Raw genomic sequence first — 25920 nt, 5'->3', positions numbered from 1 at the left:
TTTTGCCTATGTAGAAAGCGACGTTTGGGGATTTGACTCCAAAATCCACACTTCTAATCATTCAGCTAACCTGCCTAGTTTTAAATAGTTGTTGATGGTTTTGTTTTGCTTAGATTTTGTATTTAAGATTATTGTAAAAAAAAATCACATTTCAGGACGAAAAAATTGTGCATTGATTCCACAATTTGAACACAATACAGATGTCATCGCTGATCTTGATAGTAGTTCCAGGGGCCAGATGGGGACAGAAGCTACACTGGATTGTGTTGTTGACAGGATGAGAAGTGAGAAGGGAAGAGTGTTGACAACTCCTTCCTGAGATTTTGACTGTGAAGGGTAGGAGTTTGAAGAGACCCAGAGGAGTGAAATGTGAAATGTCTTGTCTAAGGTCGCACAGCTCACAAGTGATAAGGTTGAGACTGGAACCCTATTGTGCCTGTGACTACACCACACCTCATGAATCCTGCTTAGCCAGCGGGCTCTGGGAAGTCAGATGGGATGCAGAGAATGAAAGCATTGTGCTAACAGCAGCCCACATTATGTGTGTTGTGAAGGGAGGAGGTCTTGATGGGGTCAGGTGGGTTAATCAAGCAGAAGGCTCAGGAAACAGAGAGCATGCCTCTAACAGTGAAAGATGCAAGAGATTTGGAAGCAGTAACCAAAAAGGCTCAGTCTTTGGGGGACGAGAGACCGGCTGTGACCGTTTCCACAGAGAAGGGCACAGGGTACCCGCACTGCCTGCTGCTTTCCTATGAGCACTGAGATCCCAGGACAAGATGCTGCAGGTGCCAGGCAAGCATACCTGCAGTAGTGCCCTGGGCTCAGAACCCCAGCTTTTCAAACACTCCTCTGGCCCCAGCTCCTGAGCAAGAAATCACATCAGCTGGATCACAAGTGACATGAAAAAAAACTCCAATCTGGTTTATTTCAAAAGGGCAGAGGTCAAGACAGGGAAATACTCAGAAACTGCTTATCTTTCCCTAGATACACCTGCCCTCTGAGACACTGGACATTTTTGCTCAAGAGAGAGCTGGCACCAGGCCATCGCACTGAAATGATCTCTTTTATCTGGCTCTTTACACTTCCCGCTGTGTCTGTGGCTCTGGGCTGCTAGCTGCACTGGCCACAGCCCCAGGATGGCTGGGTCGGACAACACCTGGGCCACTTTAGTCGATGTAGTAGACCTTGGAGGCATCGTAATAGGCACAGGTCATGTAGTTCATGTTCCCAATAGGCCACCAGTGGTTGGGGTGGTAGGTGGCTGAGTAGGCATGGGGCTGGGGTTGGACACAACTGAAGAGTGCCAGGCTCCTGTCCATGGCCACAGTGGGCAGATAGAGCTGCAGCTTGTCCAGGAGGTGACCCGGCCAGAAGAAATTGGGGTGAGTTCGCAGTGAACCCCTGGACCTCTTCGCCTGCAGCTTCCTGGAAAATGAGAAGATAGGAAGTTTGTCGTGGCAGACCCGCCAAGGCTGGGGCTTCTGCTGAGCAGAGCTAAGCAACTGTGTGACCAGAGTGGAGGTGTGGCACTTTGCCAAGCACTTCGCTTCCATGTGGTAGGTCCTGTTATGCTGTCTGCCCTACCAAGGAGGACGTGAACACCTAGAGAGGATACGTTATTTCCCCCAAAGCCACACAGCGAGCAAGTGGTAGGATGCGGGCTTGACTCCCAATTTGCTGCCTTGAAACCCAAAATTCTTTTTTTTTAATTAATTAATTAATTAATTTTTGAGAGAGAGAGAGCGCACGAGTGAGTAGGGGGCAGGGAGGGAGAGAGAGAGAGTGCAGAGCCTGGAGTGGGGCTCGAGCTCACCTGAAGCAGGGCTCAAACTCACAAATGTTAGATGGTGACGTGAGCCAAAGTGGGATGCTTCACCAGCTGAGCCACCCAGGCGCCCCCAAAACCCAAATTCTTAAGTGTACACCGTCAGTTCTCTCGAGGCATTTTTTTTTTCAACGTTTATTTTATTTTTGGGACAGAGAGAGACAGAGCATGAACAGGGGAGGGGCAGAGAGAGAGGGAGACACAGAATCGGAAACAGGCTCCAGGTTCTGAGCCATCAGCCCAGAGCCTGACGCGGGGCTCGAACTCACGGACCGTGAGATCGTGACCTGGCTGAAGTCGGACGCTTAACCGACTGCGCCACCCAGGCGCCCCTCTCGAGGCATTTTAATGTGATGTTCAGCATATAGCCTCTGGAGCTAGCGTTGCTGGGTCCAAATCCCTGCTCCACCCCTTGATAGATGTGTGACTTTGAGCAAGATAATTAACTTTTCTGTACCTCAGTTTCCCCTTCTGCAAAGTGGGCATGCTAAGAGTAACTTTATAGGGTTCCTGAGAGGATTTAAATGAGTGAAAACATGGGAACACACCCACAGTGGCGTCTGCCTGGCACTCTAAGTAGTTTCACTGCCTCTCAGTTCCCGGGCATTGAGCCCTAGATACTGTGCGCCGCCGTGCAACATGCAGAGTCCCAGGCACCTCCTCCACCGTGAGGCTGGTCCTCCCTCCCCTGACCCGCTTACAGAGTTGGCTGATGCTACAGACCTGGTGAACTCCTCAAACTCCTTAAAGTGTATCTTCTTGATTTTCTTTGGTGTCTTCCTAGTAGAGAAGACAGAAAGGTATCTTGTCAGGATGGGGGGAATCCATGTTAATGGGGCCTCAGGTAGTAGGTCAGAGGACATGGGGGTGGGCCTGTCTAGTGAGTCCAAACCAGAGCTCCAAAAGGAGCATTTCTTCTATCTGGGGTGGGCTTGGTCAGCCAGGCCTGGGCTTCCAACCTGGCTGGCTGTGTGGCTCTGGGCAGGTCACTTCCCTTTTCAGAGCCTCATGTTTTTTATTTCCCAGAGCAGAGCCTCCCAGGGTAGCTGAGAGATGCGCAATGATCTGCATTGTTTGGGGGCCCCTGACTCTCACTTTCCCTGCCAGAGCCAAAGCCAGCTTTTGGAACAAGGGTGGTGAAAACTGACTCTCCAAATCTTGGGCCTGGCAGACATCACTCATTAATCACAGACGGCACTCTTTCCCAGCAGGCCTGCATCTGGCCTGAGAATCTTTGACAGCACAGTCCAAGTAGCAAGATAAAACAAATGTCCATCCCTGCCCTTAGGGACCTCCCTAAGGGACCTGCCCTTAGGGTCCTTAGGGACCTATCCCTTATGGCTGTGGCCTACCTAAACAGGGACAAGAGTCCCTTTCTCAGGCTCCCACCCACTCCCTAGGTTCCCGGTGCAGAAATGGATGTCAGCCACCCAGGGGCTGGCAGTCACTAAGTAATCAGAAAGGGCTCTCCAGGCCACCAGCCTTCTGACTCGTGCTCAGCTCTGCCTCCCCAGGGTTGTGGACAGGCCCCTCTGTAGGCCCAGGCCCATGCCTTCAGTCGAGATTGTCCTGATGGGACAGGTAAAACAACAACTATCACTGCTTCCAAGGGCTGACTATCTGCCAAACACCATGCTAGGAAGTTTATATGCATTTCTCATCTGATCCTCATTGTGTGTGGGAGGGGCTGTTATGCTCATTTAACAGATGAAAAGCTGAGGCTCAGACAGTGAAGTATTCTTGTCCGTTTAACCTGCAGCCTGTGGGATTTCCACTTGGCTCTGCTGTATCTCATCCCAGCTGTTCTGGCCATACCACCGCAGTGGGCAGCTGGCAGTGATCTAGAATGTGGGCAGTTCCCGGTCCCCTCCCCCCTTGTGGTCAGCTGGCCCCTCCTCATCCCACATTAGCCCCGTCCCTCCTCAGGGATGCAGGGATGCTGCTTGCTCTCCAATATGCAGTCACCCACGGATGCTGGCTCACAACCTGCCCATGGGTCACTTCCTCCCAAAGAAGGAGGTTGGTCTGAGGGCCAGAGACAGGCCCCATTGCAGAGTTCCTTTCTCCTCCTAATGCAAGCCCACCTCTTGCCAGAGAAGGCAGGACAAAGAAGGGACGGCCACCTCTGTTCTCTGTAGGGCCCCTGACCAGCCAACCCATGATTTGAGAAGGGGCCTATTTCCCTAAGAAGGCCCTCTTTTTAAGCTTTTGTAGAGAGGCTGAGATCACGTAGGACGTGGTTGGGAGTGAGGCAAGGAGGCTAATGCCCTCAGACACTGGAAATTGGCCAGTCCCTGGGGACCAGCTGGGTTGGACATGCTGGGCACGCTTGGCCACAGGCATTAGCACAACATGTCACCTCAAGTATGCTGGTATGCAAATGGCAGGGGGGAGAGAGGGGGTCTGATACTCAGCTTGTCAGTCTTCTTAGCCACAACATCGCTGAAGCCCTGGAACTTGAGCAGAGCCAGATTTGGACTGAAGATCTTCATATCTGAGTAGTAGCCTCCCGGCTGCCGGATTGGGCGTACCTCGTCCTTCTGGAAAATGATCTTGTCCCCTGGGTACAGCAGGGCTGTAAGTAGCAAGAGAAACGTGGCCTCTCAGTCCAACACCCCTCCCTGCCCTCAGCCTTTGGGGCAGAGGGGAGGATTTTTTTTATATATAAGTCCACATTTTTGTTTGCAAATGATTTTTCTTAGATATACACTTTAAACTTTTTTATGCTTTTTTTTTTATTTTTTAAAAAGTTTATTTATTTATTTTGAAAGAGAGAGAGAGAGAGAGAGATGGGGTAGGGGCAGAGAGAGAGAATCCCCAGCAGTCTCTGCACAGTCAGCATGGTCCGTGCACAGCCTGACGTGGGGCTCGAACTACAAAGCGCGAGATCATGACCTGAGCCAAAATCAAGAGTCAGATGCTTAACTGACTGAGTCACCCAGGTGCCCCATTAAGCTTTTTATGTCTAAATGATTGTAGATTCACAGCAAGTTGCAAAGTGCAGAGGGTCCCTTAGACTCTTCCCCCAGCTTCCCCCAGGGGCGACAGGGCACATAACCCTAGTGCAGTGTTAGGAAGTGGGGTTGGTACAGCACTGGTGTCTGGACTAGAGCTGTGGGAGCTGGTTTGTAACCAGGTCAGCCCTGGCCCCAAAGCCTGGGTGCAGTTAGGATGGAGTGTGTGGTGCCCTACCCCACTCTGCATGGGGTCGTGCTGGTCACGAGGCCACAAGAAGGAGGGGAGGTTCACCCAAGGCTTCACCAGGTTAACTAGACCTAGTTGATGGAGGTTTTCTCCTTGCTTAGAATTAGTCCCATAGATATCCTCAGGAGACTGCTCTAAGAAGTCGGAGCATAAAAAACACTGGCCAGGGGCTCTGTCTTCCTGCAGCCACGGAGCAGTACTTGTCCTACGATGATAACGCATGACTAGCTCACGTTCTAGAAAAAGTAATGGAAGGTTACAGTCCAGGTTATTAATGCTGGTTATCTGGGGTGGGGGAGGAGGAGAGGGGAGGGCAGGGACTGTGCAGATAAGAGGGGAGAGGGAAGGGGAAGATGCAGCATCAACATTTCAAGAAAAATTCTTTTTAATGTTTATTTAATTTTGAGAGAGACTGAGACAGAGCGTGAGTGGGGGAGGGGCAGAGAGAGAGAGAGAGAGAGAGAGAGAGAGAGAGACACAGAATCCGAAGCAGGCTCCAGGCTCTGAGCTTGTCAGCACAGAGCCGACACAGGGATCGAACTCACAAACCGTGAGGTCATGACCTGAGCCAAAGTCAGACACTTAACCCACCAGCATGCCCTGCATCAACATTTTTAAAAGATATACAGGATTTTTTTTTAGCTTGTTTATTTATTTTGAAAGAGAGAGAATGAGCTGGGGAGGGGCAGAGGGAGAAGTGGAAGGATCTGAAGCGGGCTGGATATGGGGCTCGAACTCATGAGCCGTGGGATGTTGACCTGAGCTGAAGTCGGACACTTAACTGACCCACCCAGGTGCCAATATACAGAATTTTAAAAAACTACATTAACGATATATGTATATATATCTTTAAAAATAACTTACATAAATAATTTTGTGTAAATGGAAAAGAAAAAGAGATCTATGAAAGGACAATCCCTAAAATATTAATGGTGCCAACTCAAGCTGGGGGAATTTTTTTTTTAATATTTATTTTTGAGAGTGAGTGAGCAGGGGAGGGGCAAAGACAGAGAGAGAGAGAGAGAGAGAGAGAGAGAGAGAGAGAGAATCCAAAGTGGGCTCAGAGCTGTCAGCATGGAGCCAGACTCTTGAACTCAAGAACCATGAGATCATAGGGCACCTAAGTGGCTCAGTCGGTTGAGCATCTGACTTTGGCTCAGGTCATGATCTCATGGTTTGTGATTTCAGGTCCCACATCAGGCTTTCTGCTATCAGAGCAGAGCCCACTTCAGATCTTCTGTCCCCCTGTCTCTCTCTGCCCCTCCCCTGCTAGTGCTCTTTCTCTCTCTCAAAAATAAATAAACATTTTTAAAAAATGCTTTTAAAAAAAAAAAAAAAGAGAGAGAGAGAAAAGAACCATGAGGTCATAACCTGAGCTGAAGGCGACACTTAAGGGACTGAGCCACCCAGGTGCCCCCAGCTGGGGGGATCATTATTTTTATGTTTTCAAAAAAAATGTAAGTGAGCAAGTATTATCTGTGAAATCAGGGGGAGGAAAAATGATAAAGCTATGTGCACTGGGGAGAGGGGAAAGGCCTTGATGTTTTAGAACATGGCCCTTGAGCTTGAGGCCTGGATTCTGAGCCCACCAAGCTCTAGTCTAGAGCACAGACCCAGAAGTCCCGATGGTTGAGTTTCTTTACTCATAGCTGAGCTGGCCTCTGTCAAAGAGACAGCCAATAGATAGTGGCCAGGAGAGCGGTCAGAGACAGACTCGAGTTTTTTCCATCTAGAACCGTCAAGAAGTAAAGAGAAGCCCACCCACGGATGCTGCTTTGTGCCTGTGAGTGTGAAATCCCGCTGGCAGGTGAGGTTCCCTGACCCAGCACCTAGCAAAAGCTAGTGGTGGTGGGAATCAGTTAGTGGCTCAACACCCTGGTGGGGACAGAGGAGGCGCATCCAGAGGAAAGACTTAACCCACAGGGCAGTCCAGGGTGCTGGCAAGCCTGCCTGCATTTCAGAAGACAGCTAGCTGCATTTCCAGCACGAGCAGAGACGAGAGAATATAAACAATCAGGGAAGATGCGGCTCGCTGAGGAAGATGGAAGGAAGGATGATTTGGTGAGAAGTCAGTGTTGCGAGCCGCAAGAGATTTCCTGTCACTGCCCTCCCAGACCAGGTGGGCAGCAAGTGGCCGTGTACATGAGAGGGTGCCGCGTGCACAGGAGACAATGATCACTTAGGGTGGTTTGCCTGTGTTCCTGAAGGCATTTGGCCGTACGCTGTTGTACAGACCTGTTATGGGCTGAATTGCGTCCCCCACCCCTCAAATCATATATTGAAGCCCTAACCCCCAGAACCTCAGAATTTGTATTTGGAGAGAGGGCCTTTCAAGAGGTAATTAAGCTAAAGTGAGGCTGTGCGGGTAGGCTCAAATCTGATCTGGCTGGTGTCCTTGTAAGAGGAAATTTGGACACAAGAGAGGCACAAGGGGGCATGAGTGCATGGAGGGAAAATCATGTGGAGAGGCAGCGAGAGGGTGGCCGTCCATCTGCCAGCCCAGGGGAGAGGCCTGAGGAGAAACTGGCCCTGCTGGCACCTTGATCTTGGATTTGTAGCCTCCAGAAGTGTGAGAAGATAAATTTCTGTTGTTTAAACCACCTGGTCTGTGGTATTTTATTGTGGCAGCCCAAGCAAATTAATACAAGACCCATGGCCCTATACATTCTGCCCTTCTTTCCCCTTGTCTTGGAAAAAAGACATAAATAGTCAGTTGTGACGGTGAACTTGTTCTTAGGTAAGTCACCCCATTGTCTGTGTGCCCCTTTCTTTGAAAGCCACATTTCCCAGTTTGGCCATGGTTCCTTCCTGTGACGTTCCTGTGGGAAAACCTCTGTCCTTTTGTGTTTTGAAAGCACAAAGAGGAACTTGCCCATTAAAGTTATAAATTCACGAATTTAGGACATTAGCATTGCTGTGTGGTCGTTGGGGTTATGGGGCCCTCTCCTGTCCCCATCTCTCAGAAATACACACTCTACCCAGAGATGGGGAAGGTTCAGATCTGCTTGGATATATGAAAACACAATTCTCCCTCAAACAAAGGGTGAGACCAGTGTGGAAGTCTCAGGGCTGAGTCCTGTGGTCTGAGCAGAGAGCCAAGGCGTCAGAAGAACTTGTCCCCTGGTGCATTCCTACCTCTGTGTTGTGGAAGAACCAAGAAACAGGGCTGGCCTGGGGAAGTGGTTGCAGAAAAGCCCGCTACAGCAGAGCAGTTATCGCCCCTATCACATGTCCCTCTTTGAAATTGGGACTGTTCCTTTCTGCTCAACTTCAGGGCTCCCTCACCCAGAACTCCTGTCCTTGGAGCTTCCTGCTCTAGAATGCTCAGCAGGCTCAGTTGGGGAACCCAGACCCCTAGACCTGTGGAGCCTCTGAACCTCCAGGATTCTAGAATGTAGAATCAAATGTAACAGCAAAACAGGCTGGGCTGCCCCTGCTCCTTCAGTATCCCCACCACAGGCCACAGAGGCTTGGCTGGATGCACGTCTGCTGGGGAAGGACAAACCTCAGGAGGAGCCATGTTCACTTGGGTTCTGAGCCCTCTCGGCAACTTCCCAAGGGCCAGGCGCCAAAGCTCTTACCTTTCACGAGGATGTCCTCTGTCAGTGGGAGGCCGTAGGACTCACAGAGCTTGCAGCACTGCAGGTAGACCAGAAAGTTGTCCCTGCGGGACTTGTTGATGAGCTCCTTCATCTCCCCATGGATGGTGGATGGGAGGCAGTGCTCATCAAAGTGCTTATTCCCGCTGCGCACCAGGCGGCACCGCTCCGTGTACTGGATGGAGGGGATCTTGAGCTGCAAGGAGAAGAGGTTGGCACCCACTTCCCTCCACCTTCTTCCCGACCAGAAGGCAGATATGGAGCCTCATCGACCTCTCCCCCAGGAGGGGAGATGGCAAAGCATGCAGGGTGGGACCAAAGTTCAGGCTCTGAAGTCAGTGACTTGGGAGAAAAATCACACATGGTCAAGGTTACCCCTGAAGGGCACTTGAGTGGTTAAGCCACGTGGTTCTGTGTGCACAGCCCCGTATGTGGTTGTGCATACATCACTGTATAACATATACAGTAGGGAACAATGTAGATGCCCTACTGAAACAACACATCTGTGTTTGGCTGCACAAGAATTTAAATTGGGCGCAGATATCTGTGCCTTTGAGGTGGAAGGCACATGTCAAGGATGGCAGAACAAAGTGGAAGAGGCCTGGGGAATGTGGAGCCACTTTTGGCCTTCTCATTTATTTATTTACAAGGAAACAAAATCTGTTTTTTGGCCTCTAACACCAGAATCAGCAAAGTACAGCTCACAGGCCACATGTGGCCCAGCACCTGTGTTTATAAAGAAAACTTTTTTGGAACACAGAGGCACTCATTTGCTTAGATGTTGTCTGTGGCTGCTCTTTGCTGCAAAGGCAGAACCAAGTAGTTGCCACAGAAACGATAAAGCCCCAAAAGCCTAACACATTTGTTATCTGGCTCTTTATAGGGAAAGTTTGCTGACCTCTGCTCAAATATTTTGGGTTTTCTTATCATGCAGCTGAATCAGATGTTAGTTGGTATAGCACTTACAATGCCTAGTATATTATATAATAATAATAATAATAATAATAATAATAAGTATTTAGGGGTGCCTGGGTGGCTCAGTCAGTTAAGTGTCTGACTTTGGCTCAGGTCATGATCTCATGACCCATGGATTCAAGCCCCACATCAGGCTCTGTGCTGACAGCTCAGAGCCTGGAGCCTGCTTCAGATTCTGCATCTCCCTCTCTCTCTGCTCCTCCCCTGCTTGTACTCTGTCTCTCTCTCTCTCAAAAATAAACATTAAAATTTTTTTTAATGTATTTATATATAGTATAATATTAATATTATCTGCCTTCCTGAAGGCAGGGGCTGTTTTGTTCTCTATAACACCTAAAATAGCGTCTGGCACTTTGTGGTCTCTTGATAAATATTTTTGGGTGAATTAATTCCCACAATCAGTCCTGCCTTCACTGGTCATGTATGTCTGGAGTGGCCTCTCAGTGACAGGCCCTGTACCAGGCATTTGGATTCCAGCCACAATGAAGACACGGCCCTCAGCCCTGGTCTCAGGATGCAAGGTCACAGTCAAAGGATGGGAAGAGAGGAGCTCCATATACTTTTGGAAACATGATCTCATTACATCTTCAGAGAAACCTTGTGAGGTAGGTGTTGTTTTTATTATGAGATGAGGGAACATAGGGGTAAAAGAGGGCCTGCTCCCAGGAGTTCCCCAGCTAGAAGGTGCAGCGGACTTGAACCTGAGCCTGCCTAGAAGCCAAGCGCCACGCCCTTCCCATTGACCGGGGTACCTTATGCTTCCGCCTCCTCTCGCGGTACCGCTTGCCAATGTCCTCCATCTCCTCCAGAGTCAGGGGCCGCGCCTCCATCTGGGTGTCAACCACGGGCACGGTCAGCAGGTCCATCTTGCACGGTTGTGGGGCTAAATTCACCTGCTTCTTGGACAGACGCGATGGGGAAACTCTGATCTTGGCAGGTCTATAATCTGAAAGGAAGGAGAGCCTGAGAGGGGGCTCAGCTAAGGAATCCATCAAGTGGTTAACTCATGTGATCAAGCAGGTGCCGGCCATCCCTCTGCTCACTTCCCACGTGGCTCATCAGGCCACCTGAGACGGACCTTGAAGGTATCCCTTCTCTCCGTCTGCACTATGGCCTGCCCAGTGCAAGGCCACCTCGTGCCTCACCTGCACCACTGCCCCAACCTTGCGGTTGGCATTCTCATACGCTAGCATCCTGTCTCCACCAAACACTAAATAGGACCTTTGAAAAATATAATCACTTCATTCCCCTGCCTAACACTCTCTACTGGCTTCCCTCGGCACTTACACGAAAGCCCAGAATCCTCCTCCTGGTCTGCAAGGCTCTGCAGACTCTCGTCTCAGCTCAGCCTCCACGTGATCCATCTCCTCCTGCTCACCCCTCCCCGACTCCCCAGAGCCATCCTAACTTTTTTCTTCCTTTTTTAACTTTTTTTTGACTACAGGTGTATTTCTTATTTATTTATTTATTTACTTACTTACTTATTTACTTAATTACCTACTAATTTTTGACAGAGAGAGAGTGAGTGAGCAAGGAGCAGATAGAGAGAAACCCACAAGGTACAGAGAGAAAGAGAGAATGAGAGTGGGGAGCCCAAGCTCATCCGATGCGGGGGTTCCAACTCACCAACCAACTCACACCTGAGCCGAAGTCTGAGGCTTAAATGACTGAGCCACCCAAGCGCCCCTCACCCTAACTTCTTTCTGTCCCCTGAAAACTTGCCCAAGTCGGGGCCTTTGCCTCTGCAGATCCCTCTGTCTAGGGTGCCCTTCGCCAGAATGGGCTCCTCATCTGTCACTCGGGTGTCAGCTCCCATAGCTGCTTTGCAGAGAGGCCTTCTGTGACCACCACCCCCTCACTCTGTCCTATTGTCTTCAAGGCATTAATCCCTACTAGACATCATCTTGCTTAACCCTTTACCTGGAAGCTCATTGAAGGCAGAGGCCTTGGCTTCTTCACTCCTGTGTTCCCAGTTCCCAGTTTCTGGAAGTATGCCTGGCACGTAGGAGATGTTCAACAAAGAACCGAGTGCATGAAAGCATCCTGTTGCCCCTGCCCTGGTTCAGGCCTGCCCTGTTCTGGGCTGAAATGAAGTCATGGCTCAGTCACCTTCTAGTTTTGAGACTGCAGACTGGTGGCTTAGCCTCTCTGAGCTTTATAGCGTCCTCCTCTAGAGCGTGAATTGTAGCTTTGACCTCCAGGGACTTGAAGGATAAACTGAGCTACCTGCTGTGGGTAAGGCTACCCAGCCCGAGTGCCACTGCCTTCTCTCATGAGCCTGCCACCCAAGAGTCTCGTTGACTCTTGATGCTGCTGCCCCTTTAGGCAAAGCAAAAGATATCCAAGTCCATTTACCCTGGAATGTTCTCCAGAGAAAAGGGTGATGACACTGAGATGGCACCAGGCAAGCAAATACTTGCTCCTGGCTTCAAGTCTATTTATTGGGAAATAATAGGCCCCAAATACCTTTGCCTCAAATATGCATCACGGCACACTGTGGTCGTTCACTAAACAGCTCACGGCCAACTACGTGGATAATGGTGAGCTTTGGTAATTGATAATGAAAAAGCAAAAAGGTCATGGATGGGAGAGCAGGCCCAACTTGAGGCAGCTCTGAACACGAGCTGGACATAAAAGTTGCCAGAGATTATGACTGTGGGTAGTGATGTGTGCAGGAGGTGACCGGGGTGGGGGGGGGGGTGCTCAGTTTCCCTGGGACTCTGAGAGAGGCAGAGACACTGCCTGGGGGTGACGGGGCCTCTGCCCAGTGGCTTGATGAGACTAGAGGTTGGAAATTTACGCGCTGCACTGTGGGGTTATATTTGGGGATATGCTATATTGTTATTATATTTGGTTACATTTGGGGAGGGCTCTGGAATGGTGGATGGAAGTTTAAAGGAGGGCTTTAATTTTATCTGGAGTTGTTCAATTTTAATTTTTTTTTTTTTTTTTTTTTTTACACCACAATGCCACTAAGCTACAAAGAACCATGATGCGCCCTTGTGTTGTGTTGTAAATTCATAGCCAGCACTATGGCTAGTCCATTTCTAATTTGCCTCCATGCTATGTCTGGACAGATGTGGTTCCACAAGCACATGGCTTGGCAAATGGAACTTGAGCTGTTGCACAGCTCATACAACTGTTCATAGCAGCCCTGCTAATATCCCTGATCATAGAATATCAAAGTAGGCTTTCCAGTAAACTCTAAACATGTGCTAATTCTGGTTTCCGACTTTTAGTTAACTTTTTATCAATAAAATATAGATCAATAGCAAGAAGGCTTTGGACCCACATACAAGATCTCCGTCTATTGGGTAAGCCTTGGTGGGCTGAAACCACCTTTTGAGAATCCTCCTTTAAGGACAAGGGCTGTGTCTCATTCATCTTTGATGGACATGGTAGCTAGGCATTCAAGAGAATACCTTGCTCCTTAGTTGATCACTGGGCTTGGGGATTCCAGAGTCTTGGCCCACCCATGGTAACCCAAAGCTGGAGAACACACTCAGGAAGTAAACCAAGGCTGCCTCCACCATGCTTGCTCCCAGGATGGGGAAGCGGAGGCATGGGGGTGGGACTGGATACATACGCTCCCTTGCAGTTGCCAGGGTGCTTTTCTGATGAGCCAGACACCACTGCTTGTAGGTATTGACTAGGATATCTGTGGTGATGCTGTTGTCCTTTCCCAGAGAGCTGAGATAGATCACAACATCTTCCACCTCCTGGTTTTTCAGAGGGACTCCAACCTAAGGAGAGAAGAGAAGCCACCAAGGTGGGCAGGCTCCAATCCAAACATCCTACCTGTACGGTCAAAGCTTTACCAGCCTGGCCCTACTTCCCCTATCTAGTTTCATCCACAGCCACTCCCACCTTGGCAGGAGCTCAGAGCCTCTTCTGAGGCCCTGAACACACCCTGCACCTTCTCACCCTCTGCCTTTACTCAGGCGCTTCCTCCTTCTATCTGAAGAACTATCCCTCTTTCAAAACCTAGTCTAGATATGCCACTATCTTTGCAGAGTCTGCGACTCCTTCCTTCTGGGCTGCCACCCCACTCCATACCAATCTCAACGATAGCTTTCCCACACTGGATTGGAAAAAGGATTTCATGCCTACCATCCTTGCCCACGAGAAACACATCAGCTTTCCTTAACTGAAGAAAAATAAGATCAGAAGTACAATACACATTACTCTTTCAGGGATGGTAAGCAACTTTATAGGAGTATAATGCTTGCCAGCAATACTGAATATTCAAGAAGGAAAGTGTTTAAGGAAATATAATTTTCTTCCTCAGCTTCTTTAGACTGTAGTGTTCACTGGGCTTTCCTTAAAGAGGGTCAGAACTCTCCTGGTTCTAGAGGACTTCATGTTTTCTCTTTTTGGTTATGATGATTAAAAACCCTATATATATACGTATATACATACACGTATATACGTATACATGTACATATATATGTATATATATACACACCCTGTATACATAACATATATATTTAATGTTTTGAAACGTTGTTTAGGTAACTACATGTCGTGAAACAACAGTGTGAAAACTGGTGATGATTTAAAATCATAAAGACCTAGCAGGCAGCTTCCTAAAGTATTTCCAAGAGGTATCTTGTATTCAAAGCATATTAAGGCTTAATTTATCCAGACCAGAGGTCAGCAAACTTTTCCTATAAAGGGTCAGATAGTAAATATTTTACGATCCATGAACAATATGATCTCTGTCACAACTGCTGAAATCTGCCATCATAGCGTGAAAGCAGCCATGACAATACATATAAATGAGTGTAGCTGTGTTCCGATAAAAGTTTATTCACAAAAACAGAGGCAGGCTGGATCTGACTTCTGGGCCATAGTTAGCTGACCTCTGCTAGATCAACAGAACTTTCTGCAATGATGGAAATGTTCTATATCTGTGCAGGCTGATAGAGGAACTGCTCACCACATGTGAACACTAAGCACTCGAAATGTAGCTGGTGTGACCGAGGAAATGGATTTTTAAATTTTATTTATTTATAATTAATTAAAAATTTTTGGATAGTCAGTGAAAGTGTGGCCTGTGGACCAGTACCATAGACATCACTGGGAGCTTGTTACAATGCATCAACTTGGGCCCTGCACAGAGGTACTGAGTAGAAGCTGCATTTTAACAAGATCTCTATGGGATTATCTGCCAATGACAGTTGGAGAAGGTCTAGAGGGTTCTAGAGGCAAGACAGAAGGCCCAGCAATCTCTGTGCCCAGTTCTGGAGTCTGATGGGCAAGACAGTGATTCCCCAGGTACTGACTGGTTATGGGGTCGGCTCTGCAGACTTTCCACTCAGGGAGGGGTTTTCAAGATCAGACTCACGCAGGAGTGGTTTTAGGGGTCTGATGTGGCCACAAGTTATGTCACGTTTTCCGATCTGGCTTAACAAGTAACAAGGCTGATGGTTTGATCTACTTTTCAGTTGGTCCAGGACCTGGGTGGAGGCAGCAGTGGGGACAGGATGCATGCATGTCTTCCTCACTCAGGCCAGCCTGGAGGGAGCATGGGAGGCACTTACCGCCTTCAGAGCCACAATGAACTCCTCCCTAGAGATCTTCTGGTGCTCGCCCCCGTCCACTTTGCTAAATATCTCCAGGATCTTGATCTTGCGGCTGTGCAGGTAGGAGTACAAGGCTGATAAGGCAGAGGGCTTGGGCAACCGGAGCTGGGGCACCAGTCGGCGGGAGGGCCGGGGGCTCTTCTGTAAGAGGTAAGAGAGGGAACAGAGGAGAGAATTCAGGGGAGACAGGCCACTGGAATGTGATTCCCAGAGTTAGACAGAACATGATTCCCAGAGAGAGAGAGAGAGGGGGGCTGAGCAGCTCTCAACAGACAGCGAGATGGAGTGCAAGGAGCACTGGATTCAGGGGTGCCGGGGTGGCTCAGGTTGTTGAGCATCCGACTTCGGCTCAGGTTGTGATCTCCGGTTCATGAGGTCAAGCCCCAGATCGAGCATCTCCGCCGTCAGACAGGTCCTCTGTCCCCCTTGTTCTCTGGGGGGTTGCATGCTCTCTCTCTCAAAAATAATTTTTTTTTTTTTTTTTTTTTTTTTTTTTAAGGAGCATTAGATTCAGGGCAAAGGCGTTTTGCCAGGGATACTTTGCATCTCTGGGCCTCCATTTTTCCATCAGAAACAACTGGGCTGGACATGATGAGAACTAACATTTCATTCTTACCCACATCTCTCCTGTCAAACACGTCAGGATTAAAATCACACCAGGCGATCAGTGCACCAAAACATATGCCCCTGCCTGGAACCAGATGGGGCTCTCTAATCCACCCATCTCCCAGCCTTTGCTCCTGCTCAGCCTCCTGCCCAAAACTTTTCCTTCTCTCTCTACCTGTCCGACTCCTACTCTTCCTTTACTTCCAGGTCATCGGGAATATTTCAGGATAATACTCCCTTACCTTGGCGCAGCACCTGACAGTTTACAAAGGGCCTTTCTGTTCCCTACTTTGTAGCTCCTCTGTGTTTAGGATCCAGCTCTATTAATGGCCAACTGTAGTCACCAATCTGATGTGTCTGCCTCCCTCATTAACATGTGAACATTTTGAAAGCAAGACAATGTCTTTTGAAGCTACATACCTCTACCTCCTATTCATCTGCTGGACAAGCCCCCCAGCCCTAGGCAGATAGGCAGTAATTGTTTGATGAATGAATAAATGATGCTGTAAAATAGGTATTAGATACTACTTTCTGTTTTTACAAACGAGGAAACAGGCTGAGAAAAGTGAAATGACTTGCCCAGGGTCACACAGCCTGTAAGCAATAGAGCTAGGTTTCTAATCCAGGCCCAGTGTTTTGGTTGTTTTTTTTTTTTTAATGTTTTTTAAATTTATTTTTGAGAGACAGAGAGAGAGAGAGCACGAGTGGAGGAGGAGCAGAGAGAGAGGGAGACGGAGAATGTGAAGCAGGCTCCAGGCTCCAATCTGCCAGCACAGAGCCCGACGCAGGGCTTGCACCCACGGACCATGAGATCATGACCTGAGCCAAAGTTGGATGCTTAACCAACTAAGCCACCCAGGTGCCCACCCCCCCCCCCCCACCAGGCTCAGTGTTTATTCATAGACACTGTACTGCTGTCTGGAAAGGGTGTGATAGGCCTAGGAAATTTCGGTTTGGACTCTGATTACACCAAGGACTGAGTCTGGCACCAGTGAGACTAAAGTAGTAGTAAAAATGGCAAACATAGGAGTGCCTGGGTGTTTCAGTCAGTTAAACATCCGACTTCAGCTCAGGTCATGATCTCATGGTCCGTGAGTTCGAGCCCCGCGTTGAGCTCTGTGCTGAGAGCTCAGAGCCTGGAGCCTGCTTCAGATTCTGTGTCTCCCTCTCTCTGTGCCTCGGGACTCTCTCTCTCTCTCTCTGTCTCTCTCTCTCTCTCTCAGAAATAAGTAAATATTAAAAAAAAATTTTGTGATGGCAAACGTAATATTCAGTGCTCACTATATGGCTGTCACTGTCCTAGGCACCTACTCCATTTAGAAGTCACAGCAACCCTAGGAAGTCAGTACAATGGTTATCCTCATTGAATAGATTGGGAAACTGAGGACCGGATCATACAGCTAGGAAATAGCAGAGCTGGTTTAAACCCACGTTATCTGATCTCTTATCCCAACTTCACCTGAACTGGGAGAAATTTCAAGTGTTTCCATTACCAGAAAATGTCACAGAGAGGTAAGCACTGGGGGACAAGGGCTTTGGTACTGACTGCCACCGACTACCTCTATGGGGCTGGACAATTTATCGGCCTCGTTGAGCCTCTATTTCTGTATTTATAAAAGGGAGTCCTCCTTTTTCTTCCAGCCTCACAACTGTGACCCTCACGGTACCACCACGAGCACCTGCTTGGCACATATAGGCCCTCAACAAACACGTGTCAGTGAACAAATGAATGAAGAATGCATATTTTTAAAATGCCCCATAGATGGCATTCCAGGAGTTATCCCTCCTAGGGTGGTTTTAAGATATAGTCACAAATTCTTTAACTCCTCCCTTCTGGGACGGAGCCTGATTCCCCTCCCCTCGAGTGTGGACAGTACTTAGTGACTTGCTTCTTACAAATAGAATATGGTGAAAATGATAACGTGGTTCTCCTGAAACTCAGGTTGCCTGAGATGAGGTCATAAAAGGCATTGCAGCCTCCTCTTTGCTCTGTCTCTTGGACCATTCGCTCTGGGAGATGCTGGCTGCTATGTGATAAGGACACTCAAGCAACCCTATGGAGAGATCCCTGTGGCCAGGAACTGAGGCCCCCTGCCAGCAGCCACGTGAGCAAGCTAGCTTGGAAGCGGATCTTCCTGCCTCAGTCAAGCCTTGAGTTGTCTATGGCGCAAGCCAACAATTTGAGATGAGGGCCACCAGCTAATCTCTTCCCAGACGCCTGACTCTCCGAAACAGTGGGGGTAATCAACATTTGTTGCTTTAATGTTTGGGGGCATTCGTTATGCAGCAATAAATACCCCATACACCTCCTTTTGGGGGCTTCTCTTTGCTCCCTTTGGGAATGAGGTGAATGACCCCTATCCTGACTAATCTGAGGGAATGAAAGGACAGCATGCCCCTAACACCTTCAGCGTCTTCATAAGCAAATGGGGCTACTCACCTTGGTGGCTCTGATAGTAGTCAGGTGGTCTAACAACTGGTCCTCCTGCTCCTTCTGGATCATGTGCAAGACCTTGGCCTCTGAAGGTGTGAGGCTGGGCTTGTTCTGAAGCCACCTCTCTACGCTGCCAAATGACTCCAGGTCCTGGCGAAGCTTCAGCCTCCGGCTCAGCCAGGTCCTCACGTCGTCTGGCTGGCCTTGGATGTCCCCAGCTCCCAGGGCTTGGAAGCTGGAGATCGGCTGTGGGGGAGTCTGGGTTTGGGCCATGAGATTAATGGGCATTGGAGCCTCTTTTTGAGGCAAGATGATGACCCGCCGGCGGCTCTGAGGCAGGTGGAAGTCCTCCTGCTTGAACTGCTTGAAGCAGTGGGTGATGACCAGTTCAGGATCGAAGGTGGGGCCCTTGCTGGCATTTTCGTCATCACTTGAGGTCTCAGACTGGCAGAGCCCTTGGGGAAAGAGGGCTAAGAGGTGAGCTTCTTTCAGGAAGAGGACTAACGGAGTCAGGAAGGAAAAATGCTACAGCACCAGGCTGGGTTCCCAGGCCTGGCGTTATCATTGCTTTGCTATAATGATGAAGATAATCACACCTAATATGATTGCGCATTCCTGATGGCAGGCATTATGCTAAGGTCTTTGTATGTTTTCTCTTGTTTAACCTTCTCAGATTTTACTCTTCCTCCACTCCACCCCACCCTCACCCCAAGGCTCCTTATCGACAATCAGAATTTATTTATTTATATATATATTTATTTATTTAAAGTTTATTTATTTATTTTGAAAGCGAGAGAGGGAGTGGGGGGAGGGGCAGAGAGAGAGACCCAAGCAGGCTCCCCACTGTCAGCACAGAGCCTGACGCAGAACCGAGCCGAAATTAAGTGCCCGACACTTGACCGACTGAGCCACTCAGGTGCCCCCAGAATGATCTTTTAAAAAAATGGCATCCTGATCTGGTCTCATCATCCGAGCAGAGGCTTTGAAGCTGGAATGCTTCAGCCACGTCCTGGCTCTGCTGCTTAGTGGCTGCATGTACTTGGGTAAGTCACTTAGGCTCTCCGTCTCAGTCTTTCATGTGTAAAACGGGGGTAAAGATGGTACCTACTTTACTGAGTGGTGGAGATGGTTAGAATCAGCCCATCTTAGAGCTGCTTTGTTCATGGTAAAGTGCACTGTTATTTTTTAATGGACTTGCTCCTCGCCTATTTTGAAACCCTCCTATCACTTTCCACGGCCCTCAACATAACATCCCTCCTCTGCCAACCTTTCCTACCTCATCCCTTGCCTAGCCTTCTTTACAGGTCCCACACGCCTTGACCCTGAATGATCCCTGAATGGTCCAAGCACATCCCGCCTAAAGGTTTTGCATGTGTTGTTCTATCTGCCAGAATGCTCCCTCCCCCCTCCATCCCCTTAAAACTTATCACAGGGTTTTAAGTTGGGGGCTGCAAATGGTGACCCTCGTGGTGAATGAGGCTTGGGGTCCTGTTTCATTTGACGCATTGGTCAAAATTTTCCACCTTGAGTTACTTTAGGCTAGGGCATGCCCTCTCCAGCTTGCTGTAGTCCCAAATTATTCTCTATGGTCTTTTTTTTTTTAATTTTTATTTTTGAGAGAGAGAAAGAGAGCAAGGAGGGGCAGAGAGGGAGAGGGAGACAGAGAATCTGAAGCAGGTTCCAAGCTCTGAGCTGTCAGCACAGAGCCCAAAGAGGGGCTTGAACTCACGAACCAGGAGACCATGACCTGAGCTGAAGTTGGACACTCAATCAGCTGAGCCACCCATGTGCCCCCATTCTGCATTGTCTTACATGCAGCTCAGTTCATTTATTAAGTGCCTGCTTTAGGCAGACATTTGTGTTTGAAATCTCTGGTATAATTACTTGGTTGGTGTTTATTTTTTCAATAGATTATGGACCTGGACCTCCTCTCTCTGGTTGCCTGCTGGAGCCCCAGCACCTCCACGTGCCAACATACAGTGGGAGCTCAGTAATTATTTGGCGAATGAGTGGATGTCAAGTGGACAGACTATTTGACATCATAGAGATCAGCTCTATGATTATACCACTTTACAGAGAAGGGCACTAAGGCCCAGAGAGGCCCAAGGTTGCACGGTGGTTTAGTAGCAGAGCTGGGATACGAATTCTGGTTTGCCTGGCCCCAGAGCTTTGTTCTTAGCCATTAATTGATAAGACCACAGGCTGCCACCTAATCCCACTGAGTCTCAGTTCTTTTATTTCTAAAATGATAAACTCTGTTCTAAGTACCTCCTGAAGCTGTTATGAAGATCAAATGAATAACAGATATGTGAGTGTTCTAAAATTCAGAAGGGATATAGCATTATTATTAAAAGTATTGTCACCATCATTCCCCTTCTAAAACCCACACCCCCTCTGCTTTAAAACCCTTTTGTTGCCTCCGAAATAAAATTCAGTCTCCTTAACCTGGCCTCACCTGACACACCCACCTCTGCCAGCCTAATGGGCTCCTTCTCTTATTCTTTCTGACCTCACCCTGTATTTGTACCCAAACTGAGCTGACTATGGTTCCTTGGTCACCTCATCCTGCCCCCGTGCTGTTTCCTCTCTCTGGAATGCTCTTGGAGACTTAGGTCAGGCATCACCATCCCCTGAAGCCCTCCCACCCCCTCCCTCATATCCCCTCTGGTTTCCCATAGCCCCCGTGCTCAACCCCATCATAGCATTTACCATGTTTTTTCTGGATGAAGATGCTTTCTGGGTCTTTCTTTCCCAATAGCCTGTGAGTTTTCCAATGGCAAGGACTGTGTCTTAGTTCCCATGTATCCCTGGTGCCCAGCCTGGCACAAAGTGACCATTCAGTCCATTTGTTAAGCCTCCTTACAATGCCTGTGTTTTTCCTTCATGGTCAGAAAATAATGTGCCAGGAAATAATACATCAAAGTGGACGGAAGTGAGCACTTCTCAACAAGCCATGTGTCATTTCTTTGAGAACAAGATGCTGGGTACAACTGAGAATGTAGCCATTTATCCAACCAGCATTTACTGAGAATCATCCAGTAGATCCAAACGAGGCTGGAAACCCAACCGCAGAGCCCTGGCATGGAACAAGGTGGGGCAACCAAAGTGGTATGCCCTCAGTCGGGGGAGAAGTGCTGATGGAGAGAGTCGGGTGGTCATCATGAAGGAAGAGGCATTGACATGTGCCTTCAGGAATGAGTCAGAGTGGAGGGGTCAGCGTGGGGAAAGGTCAGGGGTGGAGTCTGAGGATTTGGGGGTTACTAAATAGTTCCACAAGTTGAAAGTACATTGTGCATGAAGGAGGAGACTAATGGGAAATAAAGCTGGAGTCATCTTGAATGCCAGGTTAAGGGGTTTAAACTTTACCCTGTTGACCTGGGAACACACTCAAAACATGCTCCTCCCTGGCCTTGCCACTGTCACTTCCGCCCACCCTTGACCCCAAATCCATGATCTTCCCTTAGCTAGAAGGGTCACTCCCCGCCAAGCCCTTCAATGGCTTCATTGCAATGGCTTCTCAGTGCCCTTAGAATAAACAAGCCCCTCCTACAATGGCCCCCACCACTGCCCTCACTGGCACCCTGCTCCCCGCTCCTCCCTGATCTCTCCCTGCCCCCTCCCTCTGCTCACTTCACTCCAGCTGCATGAGCCTGCTTTCTCTTTGTCCAACCCTCCTAGCTCTGTCCTGACTTGGTTTTGGAATTTGCCATGCCCTATGAAGGGCATGGGATTCCCCAAGATTGCTGTTGGCTGAGTCCTTTTCACCATATGGTTCTCAGCCCAAGTGTCACTCCCCTCAAAGTCACCCTGACTCCCCTATTGAAGGTCGCATGCCCACTATACCACGGAGCTTCCATTATAGTGATCTTTGGGGTTCTGTATCCATTTATAGAAAAGTGAGGTGGGTAGAGACTGTGTGAAAATGTTCCCAAGGGATTGTGAGGACAGCTTCCAGAGGCCAACTAGCTCCATTGCCTTCCCAGGTCAGGGATCTCTTCCTGAAATGCCCCTGGCAGATTTTGTCTCTGCTTGGATATGCCTCTGGTTGACAGGGCGTTCTTTCCTCACATTGTGGATGCCTGATTCTGATTCTTAGAAAAGACTTCCTTATATTAACCCAGATTTTGTTTCCCTGGAAGTTCTACCCTTTAGTCCTAGTCTTCCCCACCGATGCTCCAGAAAACACATTCCTTCCCTCTTTCCTGGGACAGCTCGCCAAGTATCTGGAGACAATTCAACTCTCTTGAAATACTGTTTATTTTGGCTCTGATTCAAATCTCTCCCTCAATTCCATCCTACCTCTCTGGCCACTTGCTACTTGGGCCCTCTCTTCCCGCCCATCCCTTAAAATTGGTGCCTTCTAGGTTCATACCTGGGCTTTCTCCTTCTCCTTCCTTCTCCCTTTTCTTCTTCTTCTTCTCCTCCTCTTTTTTCCAAACAATCTCCTCTACTCTCATGTTTCTGTGGTCTTCTATATGCTGAGGACACCCATACCAATATTTATGACTTGAAATTAGCTCCAACTTTCTACATACAGTTACTCCTAAAGTATTTCCACTTGGATGGCCTACAAGGATCTCAGTCTCAACCAACCAAGACTGCACTGGCCTCCATGTCCTGTTCTCACTCAACCTGTTCCTCCTGGTAGGTTCCCAATCCCTGTGAAAGGCACCTCCATCTCTAGGTCACCCTAGTTACCAACCTGAGCATCATCTTTGATTGTCCTTTTCTTGTTCCCTGTTCAGTCAGCCCTCAAATCCCCCTAGTCCCCTCTAGCCTGGCCACTCTCCCTCACCTCTCAGTACCTTTGGTGTGCACATTTCAGGCAGCCCAAGAGCTCATGATTCTGGCTTCAGCCTTCAAGTCTGCCAATTCATTCTGCATTTGCTGATAATCCCAATCCCAATACTGCCATTTCCAGTAGCTTCTCCATCTCCTACCTCCCAAGATCTTTCATGATCTTGTCCCTTCTGACCTCTCTCACCTCTCATCCCCGGCAATGCTCAAACTACTAGCAGTTTCCTGAAGATACCGTATCTCTGAGCTTCTCTGCATGTGCTTCCATTGGCCTGGAATGCCTTTCCTCCCCTTTTTGGCATGGAGAACTCTTTATATCCTTAATTTAAGCCGAAGTGTAAAGAGCTCTTCCAGAACCTTAGAATTGTTCTTACCTGTCCACTACACTTAGCAGACCTCTTATTTCTGGGTGTCACCCCCAGACCTGGCATCCACCCCTTCTTCTGTAATTATGCGTTTATCTGCCTATCCTTCACCTCTGAAGTTGCAGGGTTTTCCCACAGCAGGCTATCACCAAACACTGCTGGTTTTCTCCATGCTTCTTCTCCAGTACCCAGCACATTAATATCCGGCGGAGAAGTGGGGCGCGGCGGGCGAGACAGAGGGCCGTGGATGCCTTTCCCAGGCACACGGGTTGGACCCCTGATTTCAGACCACGGCAACTTGGCCCACTCTTCCAGCCTGGGAATGGAAATCTGAGAAATGTGCACGACCCGCCCCCGACCCCCTGGCAACCCCTCACCCAGAGAGAGTACGGCACAATGAGATATTCGCCTCCCGTGCTTGCCCTCACCCCACTTGCACGCGTCTGCACGGGGCTGAAGGCTTCCTGGAGGCGGCGCTGCTTCCCGGGAACCTACCGAGCAGCGACAGGTACAGAGCCTCAGACGTTTCGTACGAATCTTCCATGGTCGCAGCGTCGGGAGCGGGTGTTGAAGAGCGTGTGTGTGTCTGTGTTGGTTTTTGCTGGCGTGTCAGGGTACCAAAAAACAGTAATTCCAAACTTTGCAAGAAACACTCAATGCGCCCCCGAGCTTAGAAGCAACTGTTGCCAGGACTACAGACGCCCTGCGCTGATTGGCTGAGCATTGCCACGCTCCTGCCGTCTGTGGGACGGAGGCGGGTACGGGGGAGCACCCTCCCACTCCCGATTGCCTGAGAGTCCTGTTCCTTTTGTGGGTCCTGGGAGGCAGTCGCAGCGGGGCAGAATTCCTGGCTTGGAGAAAGACAGGATTCTTAGTATGGCCCAGTGGCCCCTGAATCTGGAGGAATAAATCACAGGTTTTCCTGAAAATTGTACCATCTTCAGCCGGTCTCCACATATTTCATTTTCATCCAAGGAAGAGGCCCTGCCTCCTCCGGAGGGATTGTAGGAACCCAAGAGAATCTTGGCCAAAAAGAGGCCTGTGTTTTTGATATGCATTGACCCTAATGACAGGATGCCACGGTTTGGAAATAGAGAACCTGATACCAGGAATATTAAAGTTAAAATGTCCATCAACTGATAAATGGATAAACAAAACATGCTCTATCCACACAATGGAATATTAGTCACAAGAAAGAGTTAAGCACTGATGCATGCTACAACACAGATGAACCTTCAAAACATTACGTTAAGTGAAAGCAGCCAGACACAAAGGGTCACGTATTATTTTATTTGTAAGAAATGCCCAGAATAGGCAAATCTATAGACACAGAAAGCAGACTGATAATTGCCAGAGGCTGGAGGTGAGGTGTGTGGCTTTGGGTTTGACTATTAACAGGCATGGAGTTTCTTCTTAATGCGTTGCAAATGTCTTAAGAATTAGTGATGATGGTTGCAGAACATTGTCAGCATACGGAAAATCATTTAATTGTATATTTAAACATAATTAAGTGATGAATTTTAGATTATGTGAATTGTCTCAATGAAAGAAGTTAAAAAAAACACTTGAGTGCTTATTCTGCATAAAGTACCACCTTCACTGAATTGCATTATCTCTGTGACCCTCTCAACCTGAGGTTGTCATTCAGACCATCCCTATGAGTCACGTTAATGTAGCATTTATTTCAAAATTTTTTTAATGTTTATTTATTTTTGACAGAGAAAGAGAGACAGAGCATGAGCGGAGGAGGAGCAGAGAGAGAGGGAGACACAGAATCTGAAACAGGCTCCAGGCTCTGAGCTGTCAGCACAGAGCCCAACACTGGGCTCGAACTCACAGACCGCAAGATCATGACCTGAGCAGAAGTCGGATGCTCAACCGACTGAGCCACCCGGGTGCCCCTATTTATTTTTTTTTTAAGTTTATTTATTTTGAGAGAGACAGAGACAGTGGGAGCAGGGAGGAGAGAGAGGGGGAGAGAGAGGGAGACACAGAATCCGAAGCAGGCTTCAGGCTCTGAGCTATCAGCACAGAGCCTGATGCGGGGGCTCGAACCCACAAACCGTGAGGTCATGACCGGAGCTGAAGTGGGACACTTAACTGACTGAGCCACCCAGGTGCCCCCAGATTTTAAGTAATCTCTACACCCAACATGGGGCTCAAACTCACAACCCCATGATCAAGAATCACATGCTCTACTGAGCCAGCCAGGCACCTACAGAAAAGGCTCTACAGAACCTTTTCATCTTTTTTCATCTGTCCTCCAGCACAGAGCTTTGCACTTAGTAAATGCTACTTTGAGGTTTGTTAAATAAAGATGTAATGGGACACTATAAAATGGATGTTTGCCTTGGGGGGTGGCAGGGATGTGGGCAGTTTTCCCATTCTCTGGTCAAAATTCAACTCTCTCTCTAAAAACTAAAACTGGCTCACTAATGTGGAAACAACCCACTAGCCCTGCAGCATATTCCACCCTACAACAAAGGTAGTTTCCCTAACAATTTATTTTTCATTTATTCAATCAATTTTG

The 25920-nt window shown here is 48.6% G+C and overlaps 1 protein-coding gene across 2 annotated transcripts; it reads right to left on the bottom strand.

Moving 5' to 3' along the window:
- Positions 1 to 895: 895 nt before the first annotated feature.
- EFCAB12 (EF-hand calcium binding domain 12) lies at positions 896 to 24145 on the bottom strand. 2 transcript variants are annotated; one of them, XM_086697385.1, is made up of 10 exons: positions 23502 to 23848; positions 22601 to 22706; positions 18235 to 18683; positions 15147 to 15329; positions 13190 to 13346; positions 10356 to 10549; positions 8611 to 8824; positions 4241 to 4400; positions 2549 to 2605; positions 896 to 1425 (listed from the first exon to the last, which is right to left on the bottom strand). In XM_086697385.1, the coding sequence occupies exons 2-10, from the start codon at positions 22683 to 22685 to the stop codon at positions 1167 to 1169; spliced, it is 1758 nt and encodes a 585-aa protein (XP_086553511.1). In that variant the 5' UTR covers positions 22686 to 22706; positions 23502 to 23848; the 3' UTR covers positions 896 to 1166. The 2 variants fall into 2 exon arrangements, with proteins under 2 accessions (XP_086553511.1, XP_086553513.1); XM_086697387.1 differs by lacking the exons at positions 22601 to 22706; positions 23502 to 23848 and adding an exon at positions 23886 to 24145.
- Between the last annotated feature and the right edge of the window lie 1775 nt (positions 24146 to 25920).

This window comes from Puma concolor, chromosome A2, assembly GCF_028749965.1.
Source record: "Puma concolor isolate L17-30 chromosome A2, mPumCon1.1.hap2, whole genome shotgun sequence".
In the NCBI taxonomy this organism is placed as follows: Eukaryota; Metazoa; Chordata; class Mammalia; order Carnivora; family Felidae; genus Puma; species Puma concolor.
This window is presented reverse-complemented; position numbering and strand designations above follow the sequence as displayed.